This window comes from Eschrichtius robustus, chromosome 3, assembly GCF_028021215.1.
Source record: "Eschrichtius robustus isolate mEscRob2 chromosome 3, mEscRob2.pri, whole genome shotgun sequence".
In the NCBI taxonomy this organism is placed as follows: domain Eukaryota; kingdom Metazoa; phylum Chordata; class Mammalia; order Artiodactyla; family Eschrichtiidae; genus Eschrichtius; species Eschrichtius robustus.
Window position 1 is genome coordinate 162,440,239 of NC_090826.1, and position 26,964 is coordinate 162,467,202.

A 26,964-nucleotide genomic window follows, 5' to 3' on the forward strand; every position below is an offset into this window, starting at 1 on the left:
GTGGCATAAGCAGAGGCACAGAGTTAGGACTGAATGCGTCATTATCATGGGAGTTTCAGACCTGTAAGGAAAATACCAAGAAATGGGATTAGAAAGGCCTAAATATTCAGTAAAAGGTTTGGAAAGTAGTAGCCTCCTATAACGTGGATTTGAATTATAAATGAACAAATATTCTGAATCTTTTTTTTTTCTTTAGTATTGGATGAACGAATACACCTCATCCATCGGAATTGGAGTTTTTCATTCAGGAATTGAAGTGTATGGCAGAGGTACGTGTACACACAGTCTAAATATACTTTCTGAAGATTTTTCTCATTTAAAGGAGTTGCAAAATCATGACTGTAGCTCTTCCTTTTTTTTTTTTTTTTTTAAGTACTTCCATACTGTATTGTAAAAAGTAGAAGAAAATCTCCCCATATTTGTTTATACTGTATTTTGGAAAAATGCCCAAAGTGGAATGTATCTGGGGAGAAAGTACTCAAAGTACACAAGTGTACATTGATTTGGTTATCTTTTATTCTAGATACTATGTCTTAAAAAATATTTTCCTTTCGAGATTGTTATACTATGACAGTTTTGCTTTAATATGTATTGGCATTCCTAAGAAACTTTGCACTTTGAAAAATAGTGTGATAAAAATAATCATTTTGGTTGGAAAAGGGTGGTGTTAGAATGTCAAACTTGAAATACCAATTTCCTGAGGGAATTTCAGTAATAAATTTGTTTTTGTAGACCTACAAACATATAGTTATAAAGTTTAAAAAATATCGCTGAGGAAATCCTGCCTTTGATTACATCTAGCTTTTTGCTTAAGAATGATGGCCTTTGTCATTAACTTAGCCCTTTTTATTCTTTATTACCCTTCATTATGATAAACATAACTGGAACCGCTCAAATCAAGCAGCTCTGTTTCAACAGCTTTTTCCTTTGTTCTAATTCTCTCTTGATACAAGATAATCTCCTGATCAAGTTGTAAGTAGAATGTTCTGCATAAGACAGATCACATTGCTGATTTCATCAAGATTGTAATAATGTACTAGTTTGAATCATAAACTCACCGTATAGCAGAAATGCTTTTATTTGCTTCAGCTAGGAAGTCTTTGCTATAATATTACTGCAGTTTACTCCCAGTTACCCCTGAAGACTACATACCAACTTTAGCTAATACAAAGAAAAGGCTCATTTACTTAAATGTGTCAGTGTGGTGTTTTACTGTCCCTTTTTTATATGCTAAATTAACTGCTTCTAGGTGCAGTGTACCATATTAAATGTTGGCTATAAAGATCTGCCATATAAGCTCCATTCTACCTGAAAGACTGCATCTACCAGATAATCCCAAAAAGCAGTGAGGTTTGTGCTGAAAGTTCCAGTGGTTGGAGTATTGATATGGGTGAAATCGTAGTCTGTGGGTTTGCTCCCTGTTTGATTTGGCTTTTGCCAAAGTTGCGTGTATATTCCCTTTTAACTGAATTTGTATGGTGTGTTACAGTTGTTTTTTTTTAAGTGCCATCGAATTTTGGACCACATGACCACGTTGCTCTGAGGTAGATTAGAGCATGAGACATTTTCTCCATTTTTCAGATGAAGAAACTAAAGCTCAAACCTGCTGAAAGTCATACTGCTAATTAACAGAACTAGGACTTGAACCCAAGTATTCTTATATACTAGTCCATTATCCTTTTATCTGCCTAATCATTGCTCCCATTCATATAATGACTTAGGAATAATTAGAAACATGGCTCAAAACAACAAAGCCAGGGCCAAATACATTCCTAAAAGTGAATTATTGCTTCTTGAATAGAAGAATAAGTAGGTCTACAACTTTCCTTACTATAATTGAGAAAGTTGAAAATCGAAATACGATCTTTCCATGTCTAACCTTATCTACAGTGTTTTATAAAATTCTATCATTAAATTTTTAATGTATGTTTTAGAATTAAATGCTAAATACTTTCTTATTCTACATTATTGCTTTTTTTTTCTGAAAGGTCTGAATCGAAAGTAAATGTATTGTAGAATTGCCTTTTTCTTTCCCATGCTTTGTTCTGACCTTATAAGATTATATTTAATAAATTTTAAGTGACAAGATTAATTTAAGCATTTGTTTGGAATTCTTTAAGTAAGTCTACTAAGATTTGCCACTTAAATATCGAAGTATCTCGTACCAGAATTGTAGCCAGAAATTTTATTTCCTTCCTGATTTGAAACCATTCTCCATTTTTGTTCTGAATGAGAGTTTGTATCTGATGAGGCTGGATGTACATTCACTGTAGTACAAGTAGCTCTCTCCTAGCTTAAAGATGTGCTGTGGAAAGTGTGTGTGTCTTTATGTGTGCGTGGGTGTGTATGTTAATTTTGCAGCTTATCTTTTCTTGAATGAGGGGAATTGAATTCAGTTTTTCTGGTTTGCTAATGTTTTTTCACTCTTACTCAAAGATAAACCAAGAGTCTTCATCCCAGGAACCATGAAAACTCATTGTTATTAGACAGTTTTTCCAGTAATTTCCAGTAAAGTCCAGGTTTGAAATTTGATCACTTTAATTCAGAAAGTGGCAAAACACAGAACTGACCACCTACATACTTTGGCGTGATAGGTAAACACAGGGACTTTTTTCACCTTTGAGTGTTAGTCAGTCTCCTCTAGCCAATATAAAGTAAATATAGAAGTCAGGATTACCTTTGAGCGTCTTTTGTTATTAGAGTTTCAAGTCCTTTACGTCAACTGTTCTATACAAGTAATAGGTAAATAAGATGTTTGTGAAAGCATTACTAAATTGAAAAATATTTAGATGGTATCATTATTATCCTCATCATTTATTAAATCTAATTCAGCATACTGGTGAAGTTTTATGTGATAAATACTAAAAATCATGAGTTTTCTCTTTTCAGAATTTGCTTATGGTGGCCATCCTTACCCCTTTTCTGGAATATTTGAAATTTCCCCAGGAAATGCTTCTGAACTAGGAGAAACATTTAAATTTAAGTAAGTAGGGAGGATAATTTTTATTACACTGTCTTAGATGCCAAAGCTTGTTTTCAGGCATACAGAATTCATTCTGTAGATTAAAATCTAGGCACTTAAAATGTTTCTTTAATGTTGTTTTAGTTGTGGACACTTTAAAATCAAATCTAAATTGTTGTGTAAAGATAGTAATCAGCCAAATAAAGTGCCTGAAATAAGCAAGTCTGTTGCTCTTATTCAGGACCCACAAAAGTTACTATGTCTACTTTAAAAATGTTTTTACCTGGTATAAGATTCTGCTTTAGAAAACATTTCCTATATAATGACTACTTCCCCTCAGTCTCCTATTTGGGGGGAGATGGAGGAAAGTTTTATTGTGACCTACTTAACACTCTTAAAAATCCCTTCATTTTCCCAATGAAAGGGACACTGTTTACAAACTTGAAATAACTAAACTAAAATAATTTGAATAGATTAGCCAAGAAACAGTTGTTAAGGTACATGTATTATATGTATTGATAAACCTAAAATGTATGGATCTGAGTGTACTGTGGAGCCTTATGTGTAGTAAACAGCACTGAAAACCTGAATGCTAATAATCAAATTTCCATTCCTTAATTGAGTTTTGTATTTAAAGTGATATTTAGAATCTTAGTTTCAAGGAACTTTAAAGAAACTTCTGGACCTATAACAGTTAACTTGCCAAGTGACAAATAGTGAAATGAGGTTATAACATTGAAATTCAGTATAGGGCTATATCTTTTTATCACTACTGAGTTAATGATTCTCTTAACCTATAACTAATTTGAAATATTTACACACAGAAGTGCTATAATGCCAGCCTGAATCCATTCCTTAGGTCTCCCTTTGGTCAAAACTGCTAGATAAAAGGATTTTCTAAGTACTGTCAGCTTTCTTGGATGCCTAACTTGTATCTCACTAAAATTCTACTCTCTATTGAATAATGTCTATTGCATTTCCAAGGTAGTAGTTTGGGAGTGGTGGCGGGGTTGGTTGCTTTTTTGGTGTGGTGTACTGTTTTGGGGGGTTTTGGTTTTATAATGCTTTTTTAAAAATTAGTCATTTGACAGTTCATCTCACTGCAGCCCAGTGGCAGATAACTTAAAAGATTATTTCTAAGTGAGAATATGACCAGCCATTTGATGGTGAGTGTAATTAAGCAAGAATATTTGCAGCATGGATCTGGTTCTCTAATAATGTAACTGCTAATGTAATAGTAATAAAAATAACTGTGATATTATATTTTTAATATGACACTGTTTAATAAAGAAAATGACTTATTTTGCATTTGTATTATTTAGAAGTGGTATACTTAAGAGTTTATTGCTTTTAAAAAGTAGAAAATAAAATAATCGAAATTATTAAAATACCTCATCTACCTTTTAGTCTTCTTACAGTAACCCTGCTTTGTTACATCAGTCATAATATTCCTGGCAATAAGCATTTCTGGAAATGAGTCTTTAAGCATGCCTATAATACCTATAACTCACGCAGCTATATTCTTTTTCTTCTTTTTTTTTTTCTTTTTTTTTTTTTTGTTCTTTAAGAGAAGCTGTTGTTTTAGGGAGCACCGACTTCCTAGAAGATGATATAGAAAAAATTGTAGAAGAATTGGGAAAAGAATACAAAGGCAACGCTTACCATTTGATGCATAAAAACTGTAATCACTTTTCTTCGGCTTTATCAGAGGTAAGTTAAATTTTATTCTAAAAGTTCTTCAAATAAATAACACTAGTATATTTACTGTCCCACTATATTTAATCAATTATTTTTTTTCTGATTATTTATGTTGTGTAATACATGGTATTTTATTTCTTTTATGTGAATATTTCTTTTATATGAGTGACCTTTCCAAAGTTGGTAACTTTAGAGTCAGCACAGTTTTAAACTGTAATTCTGTTCATGACTTTGCAGTGAGTAGAGTGAATACAATAACGGGTCTCTTATTCTAATTTGTTTCATCACAATCGTATATTTTCACTTAAAAATTAATGCCTAGGGGGTTGGGGAAGAAAAAAATAAAAATAATAAAAAATTTTAAAAATTAATGCTTAAGTGACTTCTGCTTCTTAGCCACTATGATTTCTCTTTTCCTAAATTTTAGTTGCCAACTTGAAATTTTTCTGGCTCTTACTTATTAATAAGTAATTCATTTCTCCTGTCTTGAAATTTTACTCTGCCAGTTTATCACACACGCACTTATTTGCCTTCCCAGTTCTTGAATGCCAAGCAGAAAACCAAAAGTAGATCCAAATTAAAGGACTTTAAAAAAGAAAATGACGGGAAGAAAGCAAAAGATTATAAAATAAGGTCTGGAGAATTAAATAGCACTTGAAACAGCTTCCCAGCTTTCTGACCCTTAGCAGATGGTTGCAGAAGCCACATCAGGTACCACAGAAATTGTGAAATGTGTAAAAGAGAAAATGAGCTGCTGCTTCAGTGACCTCCTCTGCAGAGCTGCTTAGCTACCTGGCCCTTCTCACTGCCCTCATGGCTTCCACAGCATAGGTTTCAGACAGGACTCCAGCAGACTACTGCTGTGCTTCTCAAGTTATTTCTTGAGGACCGGCGGCATTAGCATCACATAGAAATTTGTAAGATATACATCATCTCTGCCCCACCATAGATGTACTGAATCAGAATCTTCTTTTTCACATGATCCCAGATGATTCATAACAGTTGGAGAAGCACCCACTAGTCTAGTGGTTGCATTGATACCGCAGAGGTGACCAAGTTGATTTTCAAGGAAGAGAGAAGGTAGTTCTAAGCTTTCTTGACCCTAGACATTACATTTGTAGGAAATGCATTCAAAGATCCATAGAATGTTAAAATTAGCAAAGATTTTAGACAGCATCTAATCTAGTCTCCTCATTTTATAGACTAAGTAACAGGCCCTGATTGGGGAAATGACTTACCAAGATTGTGGAGAACTCAGATTAGACCCAGACTGCTTAGTTCAGTGCTTGTTATATTTTATCGTTACTTCCTCTGGTTCCAATTTATCCTCTCTCCCAAATAAATTATTAGCTTTATTGAGCATCTGTAACACCACCTCAGCCCTGGTATAACCCTAAAACCATATTGGAGTTGAGTGCCTGAAGAACAATCCTAGATGTCCCTGGAGCCGTTTTTTTAGGTCACAGTTTTCATGCTTTCACCCGTGTGAGTGCTGAATTGTTAAAGAAACTGAGACTCAGAAGTTAGGGGCCTTAGCCTAGGCTAGCCAGCTTGTTAGTGACAACTGAGACTAGAATTCTGGATAGTGAAGGAGGTAAGGGACTATTTTTAGTAAACCCCAAATAATCAAGGCAAAAAAATTTAATGTTAGGCACTCTTAAAAAGTTATTAAATCTAATGTGCGTCTACATCTCTGACAACATAGTTTCTACATGTGTCGTATAACCAGTTGCAGATAGAAAACCATAGCTAATTATAAATGATTGTTGATATATGTACTCTGTTATTCAGAATTGTTCCAGAAATTCTAAGAAGCATCATAGTTATCTTTTCAGATGCTTCTCTACAACAAGGATTAGCAAACCACTACAACCTGCACAACAATACCAGCCTACCACCTGTTTTTGTACAGCCTGCAAGCTAAAGATGGTTTTTACTTTTTTTTAATTAATTAAATTATTTATTTATTTGTTTATTTATTTTTGGCTGCATTGGGTCTTCGTTGCTGTGTGCGGGCTTTCTCTAGTTGTGGTGAGCGGAGGCTACTTTTCGTTGCAGTGCGCAGTCTTCTCATTGCGGTGGCTTCTCTTGTTGCAGAGCACAGGCTCTAGGCGCGTGGGCTTCAGTAGTTGTGGCTCGCGGGCTCTAGAGCGCAGGCTCAGTAGTTGTGGCGCACGGGCTTAGTTGCTCCATGGCATGTGGGATCTTCCCGGACCAGGGCTCGAACCCGTGTCCCCTGCATTGGCAGGCGGATTCTCAACCACTACGCCACCAGGGAAGTCCCAATTTTTACATCTTTAAACCGTTGGGAAAAGGTCAAAAGAAGAATATATAGTTACATGTATAAATTATATGAAATTCACATTTCAGTATCCATTAAAATCTGACTGGAACACATCCGTACTCATTTTTTTAACCTATCATCTTTACTGCTTACAGGCTGCAGCAGCAGAGTTGAGTAATTGTATCAGAAACCAAATGGTCTGTGGAGCCTAAAATATTTACTGTTTGGCTCTTTATAGGTAAGGTTTCCCAACCCCTACACTACAGGTCAGATGCATTCGAATCTGATTCAGATTGACTTAAACAATGAGGAAATATTTTATCTCACAAAACAAGAAGTCCAGGATAAGGTGGGCTCCATGTCAGTATGGTCAGTGTCTCAACTGTGTGTGTCATCAGTGGCCTAAGGTCTTTTTATCTCTCTGAGCTGCCATCCTTAGGGTGTTAGGTTGGCTCTGCCCTCAGGCTAGCTCCTTTTATGGTTTTCAGGTAGTTGCAACAATTTTAGGCACCATATCCTGATAGACCAACATCAAGAGAAAAAAGAAAGCTCTGTCTCTCCCATTACTTCTCTCAGAGAAACTGAGACTTTTTCCAGAACCTCCCACCCTTTCCAAAGCAGGTCATATTTCATGGCCAGAATTGGGTTGAATGCCATTTCTAAACCAGTCACTAGCAAGAAGAATGGCATTGCCGTTACTAAATGCCACTGGCCTGAATACCTTCTGTAAATTAATATTTTCAGTGGGAAATTCCAAACCTGAATAAAAGTAGAGTGAATAGTATAATGAGCCTGATATACATATCACTTAGCTTCAAAAGTTATCAACTCATGGCTAATTTTGTTTCATCTATAAATGCCCACTCCGAAATAACACTCTGATCCCTAGATTACTTTGAAACAAATCCCAGGTGTTATTTCATTTCAGTTGTGCATAGTTTACTTTGTAGCTCCGAAGATAAAGATTTTTTTTAACATAACTATAAATATTATCAACCTAAAAAAAATTAACATGCATTCCTTAATATAATGCAAATATACAATGTTGAAATTTTTCCAATTGTCATAATTTTTTAACAGTTTGTTTGAATCAGGATAAATAAAGGCCATACCCCCTAGTTACCGTGAGGTTCAGTCCACATAGGAAAGGTAGGATAGATGTCTTGATTCTTTTCCATTACTTAACAGTCTTCAAAGAAAGAATTGGTTCCTGTGCTGTACAGAGAAAAATTAACATAGCAGAGGGCTTTACTGTTAGGAAAGCATATTGTGGAGAGAAGGCCAAGGGTGTGACTGGATAACCTTTTGCTGCTGCTGAAGAGATTAAACATGTGACTCCGTGGATCCTCTCAACCATCTCAGTGGAAATCAGGAATAGAAATGGGATTTTCCAAGAAAGATCTGTAGAGGAACCTCTTATCTAATAGAGTGAATCCCACAGGAGACTCAACATTTTTGAGGATGTTATATTAGCAGAAACACTGCCGGCTTGGACTGAAAGAGGACAAAATGAAAGATGACTGTTGGATTCCCAAATTTCACAGGCAGTAAACAGCCTGGCGAAAAAGGGTAGTTTCAAGGGCCCAGACGACAGAACTGAGGGCCACAGAGGATTAGTACCAGGCCTTGAAACCTAATGGAGGTTGCCCAGTCAGATTTTGAAATTGCTTGGGGGGCTTCCCTGGTGGTGCAGTGGTTAAGAATCTGCTTGCCAATGCAGGGGACACGGGTTCCATCCCTGGTCCGGGAAGATCCCACATGCCTCGGAGCACCTAAGCCCATGTGCCACGACTACTGAGCCTGCGCTCTAGAGCCCGTGAGCCACAACTACTGAGCCCGCATGCTGCAACTACTTAAGCCCGTGCCTAGAGCCCGTGCTCCGCAACAAGAGAAGCCACCGCAGTGAGAAGCCCGCACAACGCAAGGAAGAGTAGCCCCTGCTCGCTGCAACTAGAGAAAGCCCGCGCGCAGCAACGAAGACCCAGTGCAGCCAAAAATAAATAATAAAATAAATTTATAAAAGGAAATTGCTTGGGACTAATGATTCCTTTCTTCCTTCCATGTTCTCCCTTTTAGAATGGGAATGTCTATAACTTACTCTGTTCCTGTCCACCGTTATATTTGGGAGGCATCCTACACACACTTTACTCTGTTTTTTTAACTTCACATTGTATCATGGAGTTTATTCTGTAACAGTATATAGAGATAGTCCTCATTTCTTTTCACAGCTAAATGGTCCTCCTTGTTTGTGCCAAAATGTATTCAGTCAGTTTCCTATTAATGACATTTGGGTTATTTTTAGCCTACAAAAAAGTGCTGTAATGAATAACTCTGTGCATACCTTTTTTCATATTTTTGCCAGTGTGTCTCTGGAATAAATTCCTAGAAAGAGGGATTACCAAAGTGAAGCTTAAATGCAAAAGTAACTTTGTTATATGAATCAAATATTTTTTGACCACTACCTACAGTAAGAAATATATTTTACATCATGATCCAGATATGTACACATAACTAAAACAAGTGTCACAATTACCCTAGTATCTACAGTCTATTTCATTTTAAGAATTCAAGTTACAATGCCAAAGCTACTAATGGATCTTGACTCAAAGTTTAAAAGACATTGGCTTGATCACAGATCTGCACACTTTTTCTGAAAGAGCCATATAGTAACTATTTTAGGCCTGTGGACTATTCCTGGACTCCACTCTGCCATGGTAGCCCAAGAACTGTAGGCCATAAAAAAAAAATGAAGGGGCATGGCTGTGTTGCAATAAAATTTTGCCTATAAAAATAGGTGGCTTTAGTTTACAGACCTCTGTTTTAGGTTAATCAAGCCACCTGCAGGTATTGGGATGAAGTCAGCTTCCTATGAAGCACATTGATATATGGAGGAAGGTAGATTACTGAATAAAATCAGGATTTAGGAAGGAGAATGAAGAAAACAGCTGCTGGATAGTCAACAATGGCTTATTACATTAACCTAACTATTCCTAGTCACCACTCTGTGGTAACCTTCAAATATACATATATCCCCAATTATGTCTTGAGTGTAAAATATAATGTAATACTTGTTTGCCTGTGTTTTTTAGAGTAGACAGATAGGAATGGTATAATGTCATTGCTCAGCTTTCCCCCAGATCTAATTCATTCACATTCTTCAGGTATTTTTAAGTACTGTCTACCTCTCTGTGCTTCCAGGCCGGGTAATCAAAAATGATCAAAACATGGCACCTTCCCTCCATTGAGACCACTGCCTAGCCCTGTAGTTAAGACAGAGACATAGTATTTAAATGTAGCCCTTAAGGCATAGGGCTAAACCTTTAGGGAGAAAAGTTACGTTGCTTGATTACAGGTGCCAGCTTATTTACATTTTAGCTAATTTTTGGATGTAAGATACTTTGAAACCAACTAAGCTAAAATAGATGGTACTTCCAGATCATAATTATAATGATTATAATCTTTGACATGATTGGAGGCAAAAACACCACAGGGACAGTAAAGCATGGATTAGTTAAGCCTGGTTTTGACTGCAGAAGGGAAGGAGGATAAATAAAGAGTAAAGTTAGTGTATTATAAAAGACCTAGTTCTTATTATTTGCAGTTGGGAAGAGAGGGGGCGTACAAGTCCTGAGAACAGGATAAGGGTGAGAACTGCCTGGAGCTTCTGTTACTTGAATAATATCTTGTATTAACAAGTCTTCTGTGTGTTCAAAATACTTTTACATGCTTCTCAAAGCAGTTACAAAGACCAAAGAAAGAAAGGAGCCAGATGGAATTGGCTTGATTTTATAGATGTAAAAAGTAAGCAGCTTAACAAAGTTCTTCAGAAGGGAAGGGATGGAGCTGACAGTAGGGGGACCCCAGGCTTCCGAGTTAGGGAGCTGCTTGTCATCAAAGGCTGGAAGTAACAGCACCAAAGGCTAACGTGCAGTGGCCTTTTTGTATATCCGCCTCCCTCCCCGGCCCTCCACTCCTTGGCAGCTGACCAGATAACCCTAACCTCTCACCTAATACTGCACTCTTTCTCCTGTAGATTCTTTGTGGGAAAGAGATTCCTCGCTGGATCAATCGGCTTGCCTACTTCAGCTCCTGTATACCCTTTCTCCAGAGCTGCCTCCCGAAGGAGTGGCTCACTCCCGCAGCCCTGCAGTCTAGCGTCAGCCAGGAGCTCCAGGACGAACTGGAGGAAGCGGAGGATGCTGCAGCCTCCGCCTCCATGGGCAGCACTGCCGCAGGCTCCAGACCCGGGCGCCACACTAAACTGTAAATGTCTCCAGAGTCACACCTTCAGAACTGTCTCTGGCAGTTGAATATCACTAGAGAAGAGTAAAAGAGTAAACGTCCTTTGGATATTTTGTATGCAAAGATGGCTCTCCCCCAAATCCCAGTTTTTCAGCTCAGGATTATATTTGTAATCAAAAAAAAAAAATCACTTGGCGCAGGAGGGAGAACTTTGTATGAAGCTTCCCTCTGTCTTTTTTACCCACTTGTAAATTTGGATTTACTTCTGTTTTATATAAGCTCTGTTAAGTTATGTTTACAGTATTTTGTATCACTGTTTACAAATCTTGCATGGACTCCTGCCACCATGAAAGAAGAAAATCTTCATGTCTTCAAAAATTAGGCAGGTAATCTTTGTACACTTCTGACAATTGCCCGAGCTTCGGCATAAATAATAGGCACACAAGAAGGTACTTACACAATTATAGTCACCATCACCTGCTTAAGAATTATCTTTTAGGTTTGTGTTTGTTTTTGTTACCGTGTTGGTACCAGGATGCACAGAGGTGAAGGAGCACACACAGCCCTGAGGGCTTGGGACCTTGATCTGTGTGAGAGGTGCCCGACCCTGGGCAGTCAGCACTCCCTCCACTCTGAGTGGTACAGCTCCTGAGGTTTCCACCGAACGGTGGCTTTCATCCCAAATATCCGTCCACCTCCACGGGGTGGTATACTCTCGTGTCAGTCTGGCTTTGATGCCTCTGATTCTGTAAGTAAGATGTTTCTCGTTAAAGGTATTCTTACTAGTAACAAGTGTTTTTGCACATGTGTTGGGGGCTTCATTTTTATTTTAATATATATTGATATCCTCCCTGCATAGGATTTTGTTTGTGGGGCAGGAATATCCTAAGTGGTAGCCTTCAGAGTAGCAGTGTGAGTTGACATTCAACTGCTTTTAACTATTCAGGCTACCTTTTATACTACACCTTGAAAACTAGAGTCTAAAGTAACACTCTCCAAAAAGTTAATACTTTGATATTTTAAACATTTTATGTACCATACCAGAAAGAGTATGTTGGAGTTTGTTAGTTATGGGAGTAGTTTCACCTCATAATAGAAAGCTTAGTCTCATTACCTCTTGTTGAAAACTCATATTTATGTGTCTTATTCATCTTTTTCTGTTCTCTCAAATGTATGTCTCTTACATAACCTACTCGAAGAATGAAATTGTCACCACAGATAAGTCCTCATTAGCAAGGAATCTGTCTGCTCAAGTCTACTCCCAGTTCGACCCTTGGATGTAAGAGCCAAGTCATTACATGTCAAATTCAATTTTTCTGCCTTAAGAATGAATGTTCTACATAAAATATTGGATGCAGTGTATAAATTATCCAAGGCAGTGACTTCAGCTTTATATATATATCGTTAGTTTTTAAATCATCTACTTTTATTTAAACTTCTAGATTGGATTGTTTGCTATTGCTCTTTGTAAGGATACATATCTTTCAGTACACTACATTTTTAACTTTTCCATAAGCTGATTTTGAGTCATTTTATCAAATTAAGCACACCCTGTTCATAGGGAAAATAAACCTTGGGTTTGACCTGAGGACAATGAAGCCACTTAACCTAATTTATGCTTTTGACTGTTCTGTTGCTGGAGAGGTAAGCTTTTACAAATTATTCTCAGTTCTTTAGGGGGGGGGCAGAGCACTTGTTTTAAGAGATGTGACAGGAATCTATGATCTTTATGAAAAGTTGACCTGATTCAGGTCTAAAAATGAGATTTAGAATAAAATGCGCAGACTCTGACAGTGAATCAGTTCACTCAAAGAAGAGTCCTGTCACTAAAACCCAGGTTAGTGAAAAATGTTTGATGCCGCTCGCTTGGGATTTTTGTTTTTAATAATGTGGTGGATTCCAGTTTTTTCTAATCCACTCAAATAGACATGAGTTTAAATCTGTACTACAGACACACATGAAGGAGTGGCCATTATTTAGGCACTTCTTGGCGAGTAGCCAGGAGCCTTCCACCTTTGCTTATCCAGAATCCAGCACTTCAGCACACAAATGATTTTATTGTTATTTTGTTGTATTGACTTTCATCTGCAGCATTTGGAGTTTAAAAATAGTGTTAAGGTCCTAGTAAAAATAAATAATGGCCTGAGGCCAATTATCATAGAATCACCAGATAAAATTCTGGACGTGAGATTGCTTGCAGTCTAATGGTACTTGAGGTTGAGAAATAAAGAAATGTCTTTACTTTAGAAAATCTCATTTAAGTCAGTTTGTCCACTACAGTTCAAAATTGAGGATGAATTCAGTTAACTAGCATTTCACCAGCTTTCCCTTGCCCTTGGAGGAAAAGAATCTTGTTCTCAACCTGACCTCTGTTAAGAAAAATCCTGTATAAAAAATCCGGTCATTAAGATACATGTGATAGGATGGCATCAGATATTCTCTTCGCAGTTGTAACCAAGCGAAACACATTTCTCATTGTGGGTTGGACAGTAATATAGTGTTAAGAGGGTCAGAAGCTGCTGGTTTCTACTGTTTGTTTTCAGTGCCCTTGGGTTTTGTTTTTTCTTTCTTTCAACCCTAAGAAAGGGGCATCAGCTTTGGAAAGTGTGGCCTGTTGAATGGTAGAAGGCAGTGAGTTGATACAGCAGTAAAGAGAGCCTCCACTTGATGCCTGAAATCCAGCCCACTATTGTTCTGACCCACAGCAATAGTGCAAGTTACCTTCACCAGCATTTGTACATAGCAGGGAATTCTGGTTTTCACCAATTGATAGCATTGTGTGTATGAGGAGATTCAACCCTACAGACAGCTGTGGGACTCTATATCCATGGCTTCTTTCCATCACAAAACGGGTAGAAACTCATTCACTGCTTCAGGGTTCTAATCTGTGTGTCTTCTAATGGGTCCATTTCTATAAGATATTCTGTAATTTTGATACATGTTGTATTTTCTTTCAGTGACTAAGTTTAAAAGGCTTGGGTTTTGTACAGCAAGCTGGCCATACTGCCATTGTACCCCTTTCCTTCAGTATGGTTTAGAGTGCAGCTCAGTCATTAGACTTTCATTGTCTCCTCAGTCAATACACATCTTCACTGTTTGAAAGGTGTTACAGCTGTTCAAGAATCTTCATGAACCTGAGGATAATTTCTTGTGAAGTTGAATGCAAATGTACTGTCATTCATAGTGTTTATATAAAAAAAAAAAAAACCAGGAATCTTCACTTTTGCTACCTTGATATAGCATTGGGCTATCATGTTAACAACACTGAAATACATCAATTTATTAAAAAAATACTTTTATAAGAAATGTTTTCTAGTGCTTTTTGACCTCCAGGAGACTGCAAATGTTATATATTTGTGTTGGGGAGGGGTACTTTTGTTTGATAGTTTTTATTTTTATACAGTTTTAAAGGTTACACTCCATTTACAGTTATTACAGAATATTGGCTTTATTCCCTGTGTTGTATAGTACGTCCTTGTAGTCTGTCTTACGCCCAACAGGGAGATTATTTTTGAAACCCAAGAATCCCGTCTGCTCTGCAGAAACATAGTCCGCCCTTCTCCATCATACATTTCTCTTGTATTTGCACGTACATTTATTCTCATGTATTCCCCTCGAGCTCAGGTCCACAGGCCAAGTCCTTAACTGTCAGCATAACCACACCTGCTCCCAGGCAGCGGTGCCAGCCCCAGCTTCTGGGGGGTGGAGACAAGGCTGGGAAGGGAGAACATGCCTTCTTCTCTCTGCCAGGATCGCAGGGGAGAGACCTGCAGGGGAATTGCCCCCACTGCTCGTGCACACACTCTCCCCATCTAGAAGCATCGAGCGAGCAGGAGCCTGGGTGACTGTGCACCTCGTTTTCTACAAACCTATGCTGCTTTCACCTCCAACCTGACCCTTCCCCTGTCTCCATTGGCCTTTTGGTACCTAGCCAAGTAATACTTCCCTCCACAAACTCAAAAGACCTCTCTTGGATTAAGTATTATTAAAAAATAATGGAGGTCATTTGTGGTCTGTCAATGCCTGTCCACTCTCTGCTAAGTAGGAATGGTCTACAACTCATTTGTTCTCAAGGATAGGAGCCAAAGGGGAATTTTCCCCCCAGTCTAAATAGGTTTTTGATAGACTATAGCAAGTTGATCACCAACTCAAATCTGGTAAAGCAACTGGTTTTACCTGTAGAAAGGATACCAAATATACTGAGGGACAATGGTTTTTTCTTTCCCATTATAATCTGCTCCTGAAGTTCTCCTTATCACCCAGATACGGACCTTGTTCTAAGTGTGCAGAAGTCCACGTGCTAATAAAGATGAGTGGCTCCGTGCTTTGCATTCCAAGAGGTAGATTAGAAGCAGGCAGCTACTTATTTCCTTATGGATTCTAAACCCAGAGAACTGCTGAGCCCTCTCAAGCTTGTCCCTTTGATCCTTTCCCCAAAAGGAAAATCCTCCCAAAGAGGATCATACCTTGTTCCTACACTGGGAAGCGTGAAGAGTCCATCTTGTCAAGGCCAAGGGAAAAGCTAAGGTTAAGCGAGGCCTCCTCTCAATCCCAGCTCGGTGAGGGAGGCATTCATTTCCAAAGGCTAGATGGGGGCCCCTGTGCCCTGCAGCCCTGCCCTCACTGGGAGGGCTTCGTGGACCCAATCAAGAATGTACCACCCCAGGGCTGTTGAGTGGCGTAGAGCCATCTACATTGATCTCCCTGACCCCGGGACCCCTTCACTCAGAAATAATTGCCTGGTTCTACGAAACACTCATGGCCTTAGTGGGCCTTAGGGGAGCCATTGACCGCCAGGCTGTTTCCTTCACACCCCTAACTCCCGGTGATTAGTGGGATTTAGTGCCTGGGCAACCTTCAGGTGCTTCTGAAGCTGCAGCCACGCAGAGGAAGCCACAGGCCTCACCAGGCTGTCCTTACAGCCTTGCAGGCAGGTGGACTCAGGGGTAAAGTTAGCAAAGTCACTAAGCCAGACTCCACAGAGGGAGGGTGGGAGGCCTGCTCTACTCACTCCACACTGGAAAAGGAATATGTATTGGGCAGGGCAGTGAAAAAATTAGACAAGGAAAAGCCATTCGGTCCGCCTAGGACCCTTAGTCTTGGTGGCCAGTGATTATCCATCCAAATAGGGACTGGGATTTTCAGATTACAAAACTGAAAAAAGAAAGGCTAAGGGGAGCCAGGGCAGCCAGCTTGGCCCTAATCAAAGATAGAAGAAGACTCGTGTGCCTTCCTCTCCCACTGGCGTCAATGAGTGGGCACCACAGAGCTGCCCTCGCAGGCACCTGACACTCCACAGAAGGCCAGTATGCCCATGAATACGAAAAGGTGTCACGTTGAGTCTGGAAAGGCAGTGGGTTTTGTGGACAAGACAAAGGGGAAAGAGAAGTCCTCCTGCAGTGCCCCTGCTGTGTGCTCCTTGGGCTATTCATTTAATTATCACAACAGCCTATGACGTTATTCCTGCTTTACACCAAAGGAGTTGAGTGGTTAGTAGCCCAAGAACGCACAGACAGCATAAGGAAAATCCATATTTGAACCTAGCCAGTTGCAAGGCTTCTACTCTTTCCACTCAAGTACACTGCTTTTCTGCAGTGGAGAACCCGGGTCCAGTCCAGACCCACCGAGTCAGAATCATCATATTAACAAGACCTCCAGGCAATTCACATGTACATTAAGGGTTGAGAAGCACTGCTCTAGCCCACAAGACTCAATTCTGCGTGGCTCCAGCCTACTCTGCCCATAGAAATCAGAATTTCCTGGATGAGGTGACTTGACTCTGTCAGGCAGCCTGGACTCATGAACGTCTGAAGGACCTGGTAGCTGAATCTTCTCCAAACTTCAATAGAGGTGTGGTAGGATTTTCCGAATTTTTCCTGGGTTTGACTGAATCCATATAAATTATTCAAGGAGTACTCTCATAAATGTGAAAGATAAACTTGAACCCTCTGGAGTTACTTCAAGGAATGGTTACCTAGAAGCCCCTGATCCGTGCACTAAGGATTCTGGACCATAATTTGAACTGATTATCCATCTTCCTGCGAGAGACCACCAAGGCTACAGCCATCACGCGGCCAGCCCTGATGTTTTGCTTTAGATCACCAGAAGTATCCGTGCCCGGGTCCTCTTCCCCAGCTACTCTGGGCATGCTCTCATTTGGCCAGCCCTCCTCCTCACCCTTACTGGCCCACCTTCCAATGTACCCTCTGGAACTCCCCGTCTGTGACAGGAAAATGCCCAATAGCCTCCACTTTTTCAAATGCTTCTTGACCTCTCTTGAAACCCAGCTCTCCTCTGTGGTGCTCTCTCCCTCGGGGTATGTGCCCTCGGTCTCCCATTCCTCTTTGCTTCCAAATCTCCGGCTCCACTGAAACCGCGCTACCGAGTTCTACCAGCTGCTCCCTCGTGGCTCTCTTCTGCTCTCCCTCTCCTCCTCTGTCTTCCTCTCCACCTTCTTCCTGTCATCAGTGACTCTGCATTCATGCAGGTGACCCATCCAATACCCTAGCCCAGTGTTTCGCAGCTGGGGCTCTATTGCCATCAGGGTAGGACAATCCTTTGTGCTAGACAGTCCTGCCCATTACAAGACATGTGGCATCTCTACACTCTGTCCACTAATTACCAGCGTTTTACCAGCTCCACAGTCGTGGCCACATTAAACGTCCCCATGCATATTGCCCCCAGGAGGTAGGCAGCCCTATCCTGGGCTGAGAACTACCATCACTGTCTCAGGCTCCTGATCTCCTCACTTCCGCCAAGCACGCAAACCTTAGACTTGTCGTCACCAGTAACTGCGCCTCTGCTAAAATCTCCGTTTCAAGTAATCTCTGACCACTAACTTCCCAGCTCCCCTGAGTACCCCACACACTGAGACAAGTCTCTGACCTCATTAAGATCCCAGAGCCACTAAATTCAGCCCTCGTTTTACTAATATTACTCCCTCCCCCATCTTTCATTTTTCTTCTCACTCAGCCTAAATTCCACGGTCAGTAATTAAACTGTTTCCTTCTCAGGATCCTCCACTTCTGTGCCCTTTTCTCCCTTCATCTCATGGCCTGGCAAACCCAGCCCTGTTCAGACCCAGACCTCTCTGTGCCTGTGCCTGATCCACTGAACGTTGGTAGGGTGAAGTCACACGCTGGGCTGACCAGATTTATCTTAACGTTCCCGTCTCTCAGCACCACACGCGGTTTCCTGCAGGTCCCTTGTAAGCCTGCTCGCTGCTCTCCTGGATGACACTTCAGACTTTATCTCTTCAAACCTCCCACGTGTTCCCCACATGCATTTCAGTTGAGAACCTCACTTTATGCCTCATTGAAAATAGAGACAATTTAGGCAGTTGACCTCTGTAATGGGGGAAAATACCCAGTTCTCCCTCCCTTGTGTTTCTCCCTTACTGTCACACAGAACACTTCACTTGTGACACTTCTTCACCAGATGTGTGGGGATTTTCCCTACACCAAGCAGTTCTCCACGACACCAGCTGGTTGGCCTACAACTTAATTCTGACGCTATCTACCTGGAGATGACATCAGATCCCGCAGGTTAAGCGCTCAGTCCCACAAGACTGCCCCCCACTTCAGATGCCAGTCGCTAGTAGTAGGGCCCCAGGTTACCCACAATTTCTGTCCAGCTTGGGTACAAATCGGAGGTTCCCAAGTTTGAGTCTGATTTGCTAGAGAGGCTCACAGAACTCAGGGCAACGCTTCCATCTACCAGTGTATTAAAGGATATGATAAAAAAAATACAAATGAACAACCAGATAAAGATAAATACAAGGCGAGGTCTGAGAGCGTCCCGGGCACAGGAGCTTCTGTCTCCTTGGAGTTGGGGTGCATCACCCTTCTGGTATGCGGATGTGTTCAGCCACTGGAAACTCTCCAAACCTCGTACTGTTGGGATTTTATGGAGGCTTCTTCACGCAGGGATGATCAATTATTAACTCCATTTTCAGCCCCTCTCACCCTTCTAGAGAAGTGGCGGGGGCGGGGGAGGGGGGGAATTGGTGGGTGGTAGAAATTCCAAGCCTCTAATCGTAGCTTAGTCTTTCTGGAGACCAGGAGCCATCAGGCACCCACCCAGAGTGGCCTCGATAGAACAAAAGCTGCTCCTGGGGCTCGTATCACTTAGGAATTTACAAGGAAAGGTTCTAGGAGCTCTGTGCTTGGAATTGGGGCCAAAGACCAAGACATATATTTACTATTATCTCACAGCTTCCAATTTTTCAACCTACATACTCATTGGAGCTTGTACCCAGAGTCACTGTCTGTGTTACAGTGGGAAAACGTCCTTACTATTTTCAAAAGCCAAGCCTTCCTTTGTCACTAGATCTCACCCTCTCTCATCTCTCAAGGACTTGCTCCAACATTATTCCTTCCCTCCTTCAAAACACCAATTTCCCTTTCTCCACTGGATCATTCCTGTCAGCATAAGACATGTTGCATGGTTTCTCAGCCAAAACCGAAAACCCAAGACAAACTGTCCCTTCACTCCCTCATCCCAAGCAGGGCAACATTTCCCGATTTCACTCCACAACAAAAGTTCATGCACTTTCATGTCCTATTCACTCTTATAAACAACATTTTGGTTTACATATATATGTTTCATACGTATATACACACACACATATATATGAAAGAATATACAGGATGTATATGTACAGTCTGAAAAATAATAAAACGAACACTTCCTGTACCCCCCACCCAACACCCAGCCTAAAAAATAGAACCTGAGCAGGACATCAGAAGCACCATCTCCCTCCCCAGTCACTTCCTCCTTCCCCCACTGCTATCCCAAACTCTGTGTTAATCATTCCTTTGCTTTTTCTTTTTTTTTTTTAATTAATTAATTAATTAATTAATTAATTAATTTATGGCTGTGTTGGGTCTTCGTTTCTGTGCGAGGGCTTTCTCTAGTTGTGGCAAGCGGGGACCACTCTTCATCGCGGTGCGCGGGCCTCTCACTATCGCGGCCTCTCTTGTTGCGGAGCACAGGTTCCAGACACGCAGGCTCAGTAATTGTGGCTCACGGGCTTAGTTGCTCCGGTGCATGTGGGATCTTCCCAGACCAGGGCTCGAACCCGTGTCCCCTGAATTGGCAGGCAGATTCTCAACCTCTGCGCCACCAGGCAAGCCCGTGCTTTTTCTTTTTAATGGTTTTTAATACCCACGGACGCATCCCTAGATAGTACATTATTTGCTTATACCTATTTCAAAACATTTTATGAATGGAATCATTTTGTATATGTTCCCTTGTGATTTAAAAAATTTCTACATATTTTGGAATTCCCTGGTAGTCCAGTGGTTAGGACTCTGCACTTCCACTGCAGGGGGTCCGGGTTTGATCCCTGGTTGGGGAACTAAGATCCTGCAAGGTGCATGGCATGGCCAAAAAAAAAAAAAAATTAAAAATTCTACATATTTCTTTAATTCATGCATGTTTATGTGTACAATTATAGTTCATTTTCACTGCTGTATTCTGTTGTACAAATATACCACAGTTTTATTTATATATTCGACTTTTAATGGACATTTGGCCTGTTTCAATTTATGGCTATGAATATCGTAAGGCATACCTTCTGCTGCAGATGGAAGGGTTCCTCTGCGGGTGGAGCTGTGAGGCTGGAGGGAAGATGGAAGGGTTTCCGCTTCTCTGGGAGGGGAGCTGCAAAGTTGGAGGGAATGTGCACATCCAACTTTATTAATTTTTAGAAAAAAACAATGTATTCTTCTTACTGCACTTTCATTAAATAAAATCCTATTCAGCCTTCTCTCCATCTGCTAGTCAAACGGAGCTCCACAGGCTATTTTCTTATAATGTCACATAATGAAATTTCAGAGCCTGGGCTTGAAAAGTATTTTTTTCATTACTCAGAGGTGAGAGCTGTTCCCTGCTCCCGCACAGCCGCTAGGAGGACGATACTCAACATCACAAAAGTGGTTCAAAGAATCTGCTTGGCAGGTGAGAATGTAGGGGATCGGCTGCCTCTGCCTCGTGTCGGAGGGGAAGGGGGTGAGCCCGGGAGGAGCCAGGGCTTGCTAAGGTGTGAGTGGGTCCAGCAGAAGGAGACAGTGTTTGAGTCCATCGGCAAGTTCAGCCTGGCCTTAGCCGTTGCAGGAGGCGTGGCAAATTCTGCCTTGTATAATACCGATGCTGGGCACAGAGCTATCCATCACCTTTGACCCGTTCTGTGGAGTGCAGGACATTGTTGTAAGAAAAGGGACTCACTTTCTCATCCCTTGGGTGCAGAAACCAATTACCTTTGTTTACCGCCCTCCACCACGTAACGTGCCAGTAATCACTGGAAGCAAAGATGTACAGAATGTCAACATCCCCTTCCAGCCGGTTACTAGCCACTTCCCCGAATCTTCACCAGCATCAGAGAAGATTATGATGAGCACATGCTGCCGTGCATCACTACAGAGATCCTCAAATCCGTGGTGGCTCGTTAGGATGCTGGAGAACTGATCGCCAGAGAGAGCTGGCAGGTGAGCGATGACCTCATGGAGCGAGCAGCCACCTTTAGGCTCATCCTGGATGACATAACCCTTGACACAGCTGACCTTCGGAAAGGAGTTCACAGAAGTGGTGGAAGCCAAACAGATGGCTCAGCAGGAAGCAGAGAGAGCCAGACTTGTGATGGGAAAGGCTGAGCAGCAGAAACAGCAGCCATCATGTCTGCGGAGGGCGATTTCAAGGCAGCGGAGCTGATAGCCAGCTCACTTGCCACTGCAGGCGACCGCCTGATTGAGCTGCACAAGTTGGAGGCCTCGGAGGACATCACGTACCAGCTGTCCCTCCAAACATCACCTACCTGCCCGCTGGGCAGTCGGTGCTCTTCCAGCTGCCCCAGCGAGGCCCACACCTCCTGGGGCCATCTGGACCACAGCCCTGATGATTCTCAACATCACTTTCCCTCTTCCACCCCAGAAATCACTGTGAAACTTCATGATTGGCGTAAAGTGAAGGAAATAAAAGTAAAATCACTTCAGATCTCTAACTACTCTATCAAAGAAAAAAAAAAAAAAGAATCTTCTTGTTTGGTTCAAAACTTTTAACGGAATGTGTCCTGTTCTCCCATGTAAAGCGGACACATGTGATTATTCATCACTATTTCCAACTCAGAGCAGCAGGGTCTTGTTGGACTCCTATGACTTTAGAAATTGTTGCCACATCCTGTGAAAATAACCACCATGTGAAAATAACCTCCGAAGAAACCAGTATTTGGTTGCTTGTCTTAATTCACTGACTTAATTATAATGTTATAATGTTGTAAATTGTCTCAGTATTCCTAAAAGTTATAGATGTTTGAAAAAAATTTCTCTTACAGATCAGAAGAGGATCATGGCACTTTTCTCTTACATGAGTCACGGAAAACCCAAAGCCCCTGCTAGATATATCATAATATTTAACAAATCATCTGAAAGTCCTTGTATCATCTTGTCAACATTGGGTAATCAAAATTGTTTTCCAAAGTAGCTGTAACACTCTCCAATCCCACCAGCAGAAGATTTTCATTCCCATTACTCCACACCCTTGTCTAGACTTGATGTTGACTAACTCTTTAATGTTTGCCAGTCTGGTAGACATAAATTGGCATCTAGCTGTGCATCTAATTTGCATTTTCCTGACTATTAATAAGATTAAGAATCTTTCTATGTTTCTGGGCCTTTTTTTTTTTTTCTGTGAAATGTCTGTCCTATCTTTAGCCTATTTTTCTGTTAGGTTATTTATCTTTTCCTTACAGATTTGTAGAAAATATTTACATATTCTGGCTACTCTTCTTTGACAATTCCATGTGTTACAAAGATTTTCTCCCAGTTTGGTATTTGTCTTTTCACTGTCTTTAAAGTGTGTTTTTTGTTTGTTTGTTTGGTTGGTTGTTTTTGGCCGTGCCGTGGCAGTGGAAGCATGGAGTATCAACCACTAGACCACCAGGGAAGTCCTAAAGCATGTTTTGATAAACAAGTTCATTTTAAAGTAGTCAGCAATATCAGTATTTTTCTCTTTGGTAAATATTTTTTTAATCCTAAGAAATTCCTCTCTCCGCCTAAATTGGAAAGATATTCTCCTACATTTTCTTCTAAATATTTTAATCTTTGCTTTTTGTATTTAAGAATTTAATCCAACCAGAATTGATTTTGTGTGTGTGTGTGTGAGTTATCTATTTCTTTTTTTCCATGTAGGTAACTATTTGCCTTAACACAATACATTGAATAGTCTACCCTTTACCCACTGACCTACAAGTTCCATTTCCATTAATCAAGTTTCCACATATATGTGAGTCTGTTTCTGGGCTCTCTAGTTCCATTGGTCTACTTACTATCTCCAGACTAATGATACCCTGTCTTAATTACTAAGGCTTTATAATAAGTCTCAGTATGTGGTAAAGTAAGTTTCCCCATCTTCTTCTGGAAGTTATTTGGTTATTCTTGGCCCTTTACTCTTCCATGTATATTTTGGAATCAACTTCTCAAGTTACATACCCACACACAAATCCTATTGGAATTTCATTGAATTAATTTATCAATTTGTAAAGAACCAATATCTTTATGATATTGTCTTTATCCAAAAACATGATCTATCACTCCATGTATACTGACCTTCAGTGTCCTTCAATAAAGTTTTATAATTTTCTCCATAAAGGGCTCTCATGTATTTTGTTAGCTATATCCCTATGTTCCTTATATTTTTTTCTTGCTAGTGTAAATGATATCTTTTATTTCTTAATTATATTTTTCAGACTCATTGTTCCTCATATGTAAAAATGCAATGGACTTTTTTCATTTTTTAAAACAATGATAGATGTTATTTTTTTAAACAGATTTGAATTAATAGAAAAATTGATCAGAACAAAGAGTTCCCATATACTGCCTCTCACACACACACTTTCCCCTGCCATTAACATCTTACTTTAGTGTGGCACATTTGTGAATTGATGAACCAGTTAATACATTATTATTAACTAAAGTCCATTTATATTAGGGCTCACTCTTGTGCTATTATACAGTTCTATGGGTTTTACCAAATGCATAATGTCACATATCCACCATTGAAGCATCACACAGAATAATTTTACTGCCTCAAAAGACCCATGTGCTCCACTTATTCTTTTTCCCACATCCCTAATCCCTAAACCACTGGTGTTTTTACTGTCTCTCTATTTTTCTCTTTCCCAGAATGCCATGCAGTTGGAATCATACAATATGTAGTCTTTTCAGACTTGGCTTCTTTCACTTAGCAATATGTATTTAAGGTTCCTCCATGTCTTATCATGGCTTGATACCTCATTTTTTTTTCTGAATAATATCCACTGTATGGATGTACCATAGTTTGTGTTTCCATTCACCTACTGAAAAACATCTTGGTGGCTTCCAAGTTTTGGCAATTATAAATAAAGCTACTATAACCATTCATGTGCAGGTTTTCGTGTGGACTTAAGTTTTCAAATCCTTTGGGTTCATACCAAGATACGTGATTGCTGGATTATATGTTTAGCTTTGTAAGAAATTGCCAAACTCTCCAAAGTGGATGTACCATTTTGCATTCCCACCAACAATAAATGAGAGTTCCTGTTGCTCCACATCCTCGTAAGTGCTTGGCATTGTCAGTATTTTGGATTTTGACCATTCAAATGGATGTATAGTGGTATCTCACTGTTTTAATTTGCAATTCCCTAATGACAAAGATGCTGAACATCTCTTTAATGCTTATTTGCCATCTGGATATCTTGTTTGATGAGGTAACTGTTCAGATCTTTTGCCCACTTTTTAATTGGGCTATTTGTTTTCTTATTGTTGAGTTTTAAGAATTTTTTGTATATTTTAAATAACAGTCCTTCAACAGATATTTGTTTTGCAAATATTTCCTCCTACCTGTGACTGCAATTGTTTTTTATAGGTAAAGATTTTTCCAGCAATTTTGCAAAACTCTCTTGTTAGTTCTAATTATATATCTGAGATTCTTTGGAGTTTTCTACATAGTCAGCTATATCATCTGCAAATAATGACAGTTCTGTTTCTTCCTTTCAAACCCATATAATTTTAATGATGTCTGTTACTTATTTATCTCTATGCCTTTGGCTAAGACCTCCCAAACAATGTTTCCTTGATCTTAAATGAAAGTTTTTGGCATTTCAAGTTTTTGTCAAGTTTTGTTTCATGTACTTTGAAGCTCTATTATTGGGTGCCTAGACATTTAGAATTATGTTCTTAATGAACTGACCCCTTTATTATTATGAAAATCTCTTTCTTTATCCCTGGTTATATTCCTTGCTCTGAAGTCTACTTTGGTATTAATATAACCACACTTTCTTATGATATTTTTTATCTTTTTCCATCCTTTTATATTTTCAATCTGTGTGTCATTATATTTAAAGTGGGTGGTTTTTTTAAACCTACAGCATATAATTGAATCTTGCATTTTTATCCCAGTGTGACAATCTCTTAGATTGGAGCTCTTGGACTTTTGCGTGGAATGCAGTTATCAATATGGTTCCGTCTAAATCTACCACTTAGCTTTTTTTTTTTTTTTTTTACCATTTGTCCTGTGTTTTCTTTGTTTCTTTATTCCTTTTTCCTGACTTCTTTTGGATTTATTTAGCATAGTTTAGTATTCCATTTTATCTACTTTATTAGCAATCTGTCTTTGGGGTTTTTTAAAAATTATTTTTCTAGGGCAGTTTTAGGTTCATATGTCTTTGGGTTTTGTTTTGTTCTGTTTCTATTGTTTGCTCATGGTTCACAACTTGCATCATTACCTCATCACTGTCTACACTCAAATAATATTATACCACTTCACATATATTGTTAGAACCTTAAAACAGTATACTTTAGTTTGTTCTCTCCCGTTCTCTGTGCTAGTTTTCACACATTTTAGTTCTATGTATGTTATAAACCACACAATACTTTGTCATTGTTTTTGCTTTAAAATGGTTATCTTTTAAAGAAACTTTTAAATGACAAGAAATATTTTAAATCTACCCACATATTTACCATTTCCAGTGTTCTTTGTATAGATCCAAGTTTTCATCTGACATCATTTTCCTTTCACATGAAGAATTCCTTTAACGTTTCCTGTGAGACAGTGGTTTTCTTGTAGTTTTCAAAATTTTGAAAAATTTTAGTCATTATGTCTTCAACTACTTTTTCTGCAGTGCTTCCCCTCACCCCACCCTTTCTCTTCTCCTTCTGAAACTCCAATTACACATACGTTAGAATGCTTTGATATTGTCACATGGCCAAATGCTCTGATCTTTTTCCTAGTCTTTTTTTCTCTGTGTGCTTTAGTGCAAATAGTTTCTATTCTATTACTATGTGTTGATGTTGATTGATATTTTCTTCTGCAGTGCTTAATCTGATATAAATCCCAGTAAGTGAAATTTTTATTTAGTATATTATATTTTTTAGTCTCCAGAAATCTTCCATCTCTCCTCATTCTGTTCACGTTTTCCTTTAAATCCTTGAGCATATTTATAATAATTATATTAAAGTCCTTATTTGCTAATTCTATCATAGCTTTCATTTCTGGTTTTTTTGTTTTTAAATTCTGTCTGTTTATGTTGACTGATTTTTCTTCTGGTTGTGGGTCACATTCTTCTGCTTATTGGCATACATAACATTTTTTGATTGAATGTTACATATTTCAAATGTTACATTGCTGAGTGTCTGTATTTTAAAGGATGTTGAGGGGGATTTTTTCTGGCTGGTAATTAAATTACTTGCAGATCAGTTTGATCTTTCCGAGGCTTGTTTGTAAGCTTTTATGGCCAGTTCGTAGT

At 39.5% G+C, this 26,964-nt stretch overlaps 1 protein-coding gene and 1 pseudogene across 3 annotated transcripts in view; both read left to right on the forward strand.

Annotated features, from left to right (window-relative positions):
* Positions 1-14,456, forward strand: part of DESI2 (desumoylating isopeptidase 2) — a 41,596-nt gene extending 27,140 nt beyond the window's left edge. For 2 of the 3 annotated variants that reach the window (XM_068541699.1, XM_068541698.1), the window contains 4 exons: positions 197-269; positions 2,890-2,983; positions 4,531-4,672; positions 10,978-14,456. In XM_068541699.1, the coding sequence (XP_068397800.1) occupies positions 203-269; positions 2,890-2,983; positions 4,531-4,672; positions 10,978-11,211 (537 nt within the window). In that variant the 5' untranslated portion in view covers positions 197-202 and the 3' untranslated portion in view covers positions 11,212-14,456. The remainder of the gene's footprint in view (positions 1-196; positions 270-2,889; positions 2,984-4,530; positions 4,673-10,977) is intronic. The other variant, XM_068541700.1, reaches the window with a different exon arrangement.
* Positions 14,457-21,001: 6,545 nt separating this feature from the next.
* On the forward strand, positions 21,002-22,080 carry LOC137760754 (prohibitin 1 pseudogene; annotated as a pseudogene).
* Positions 22,081-26,964: the final 4,884 nt, after the last annotated feature.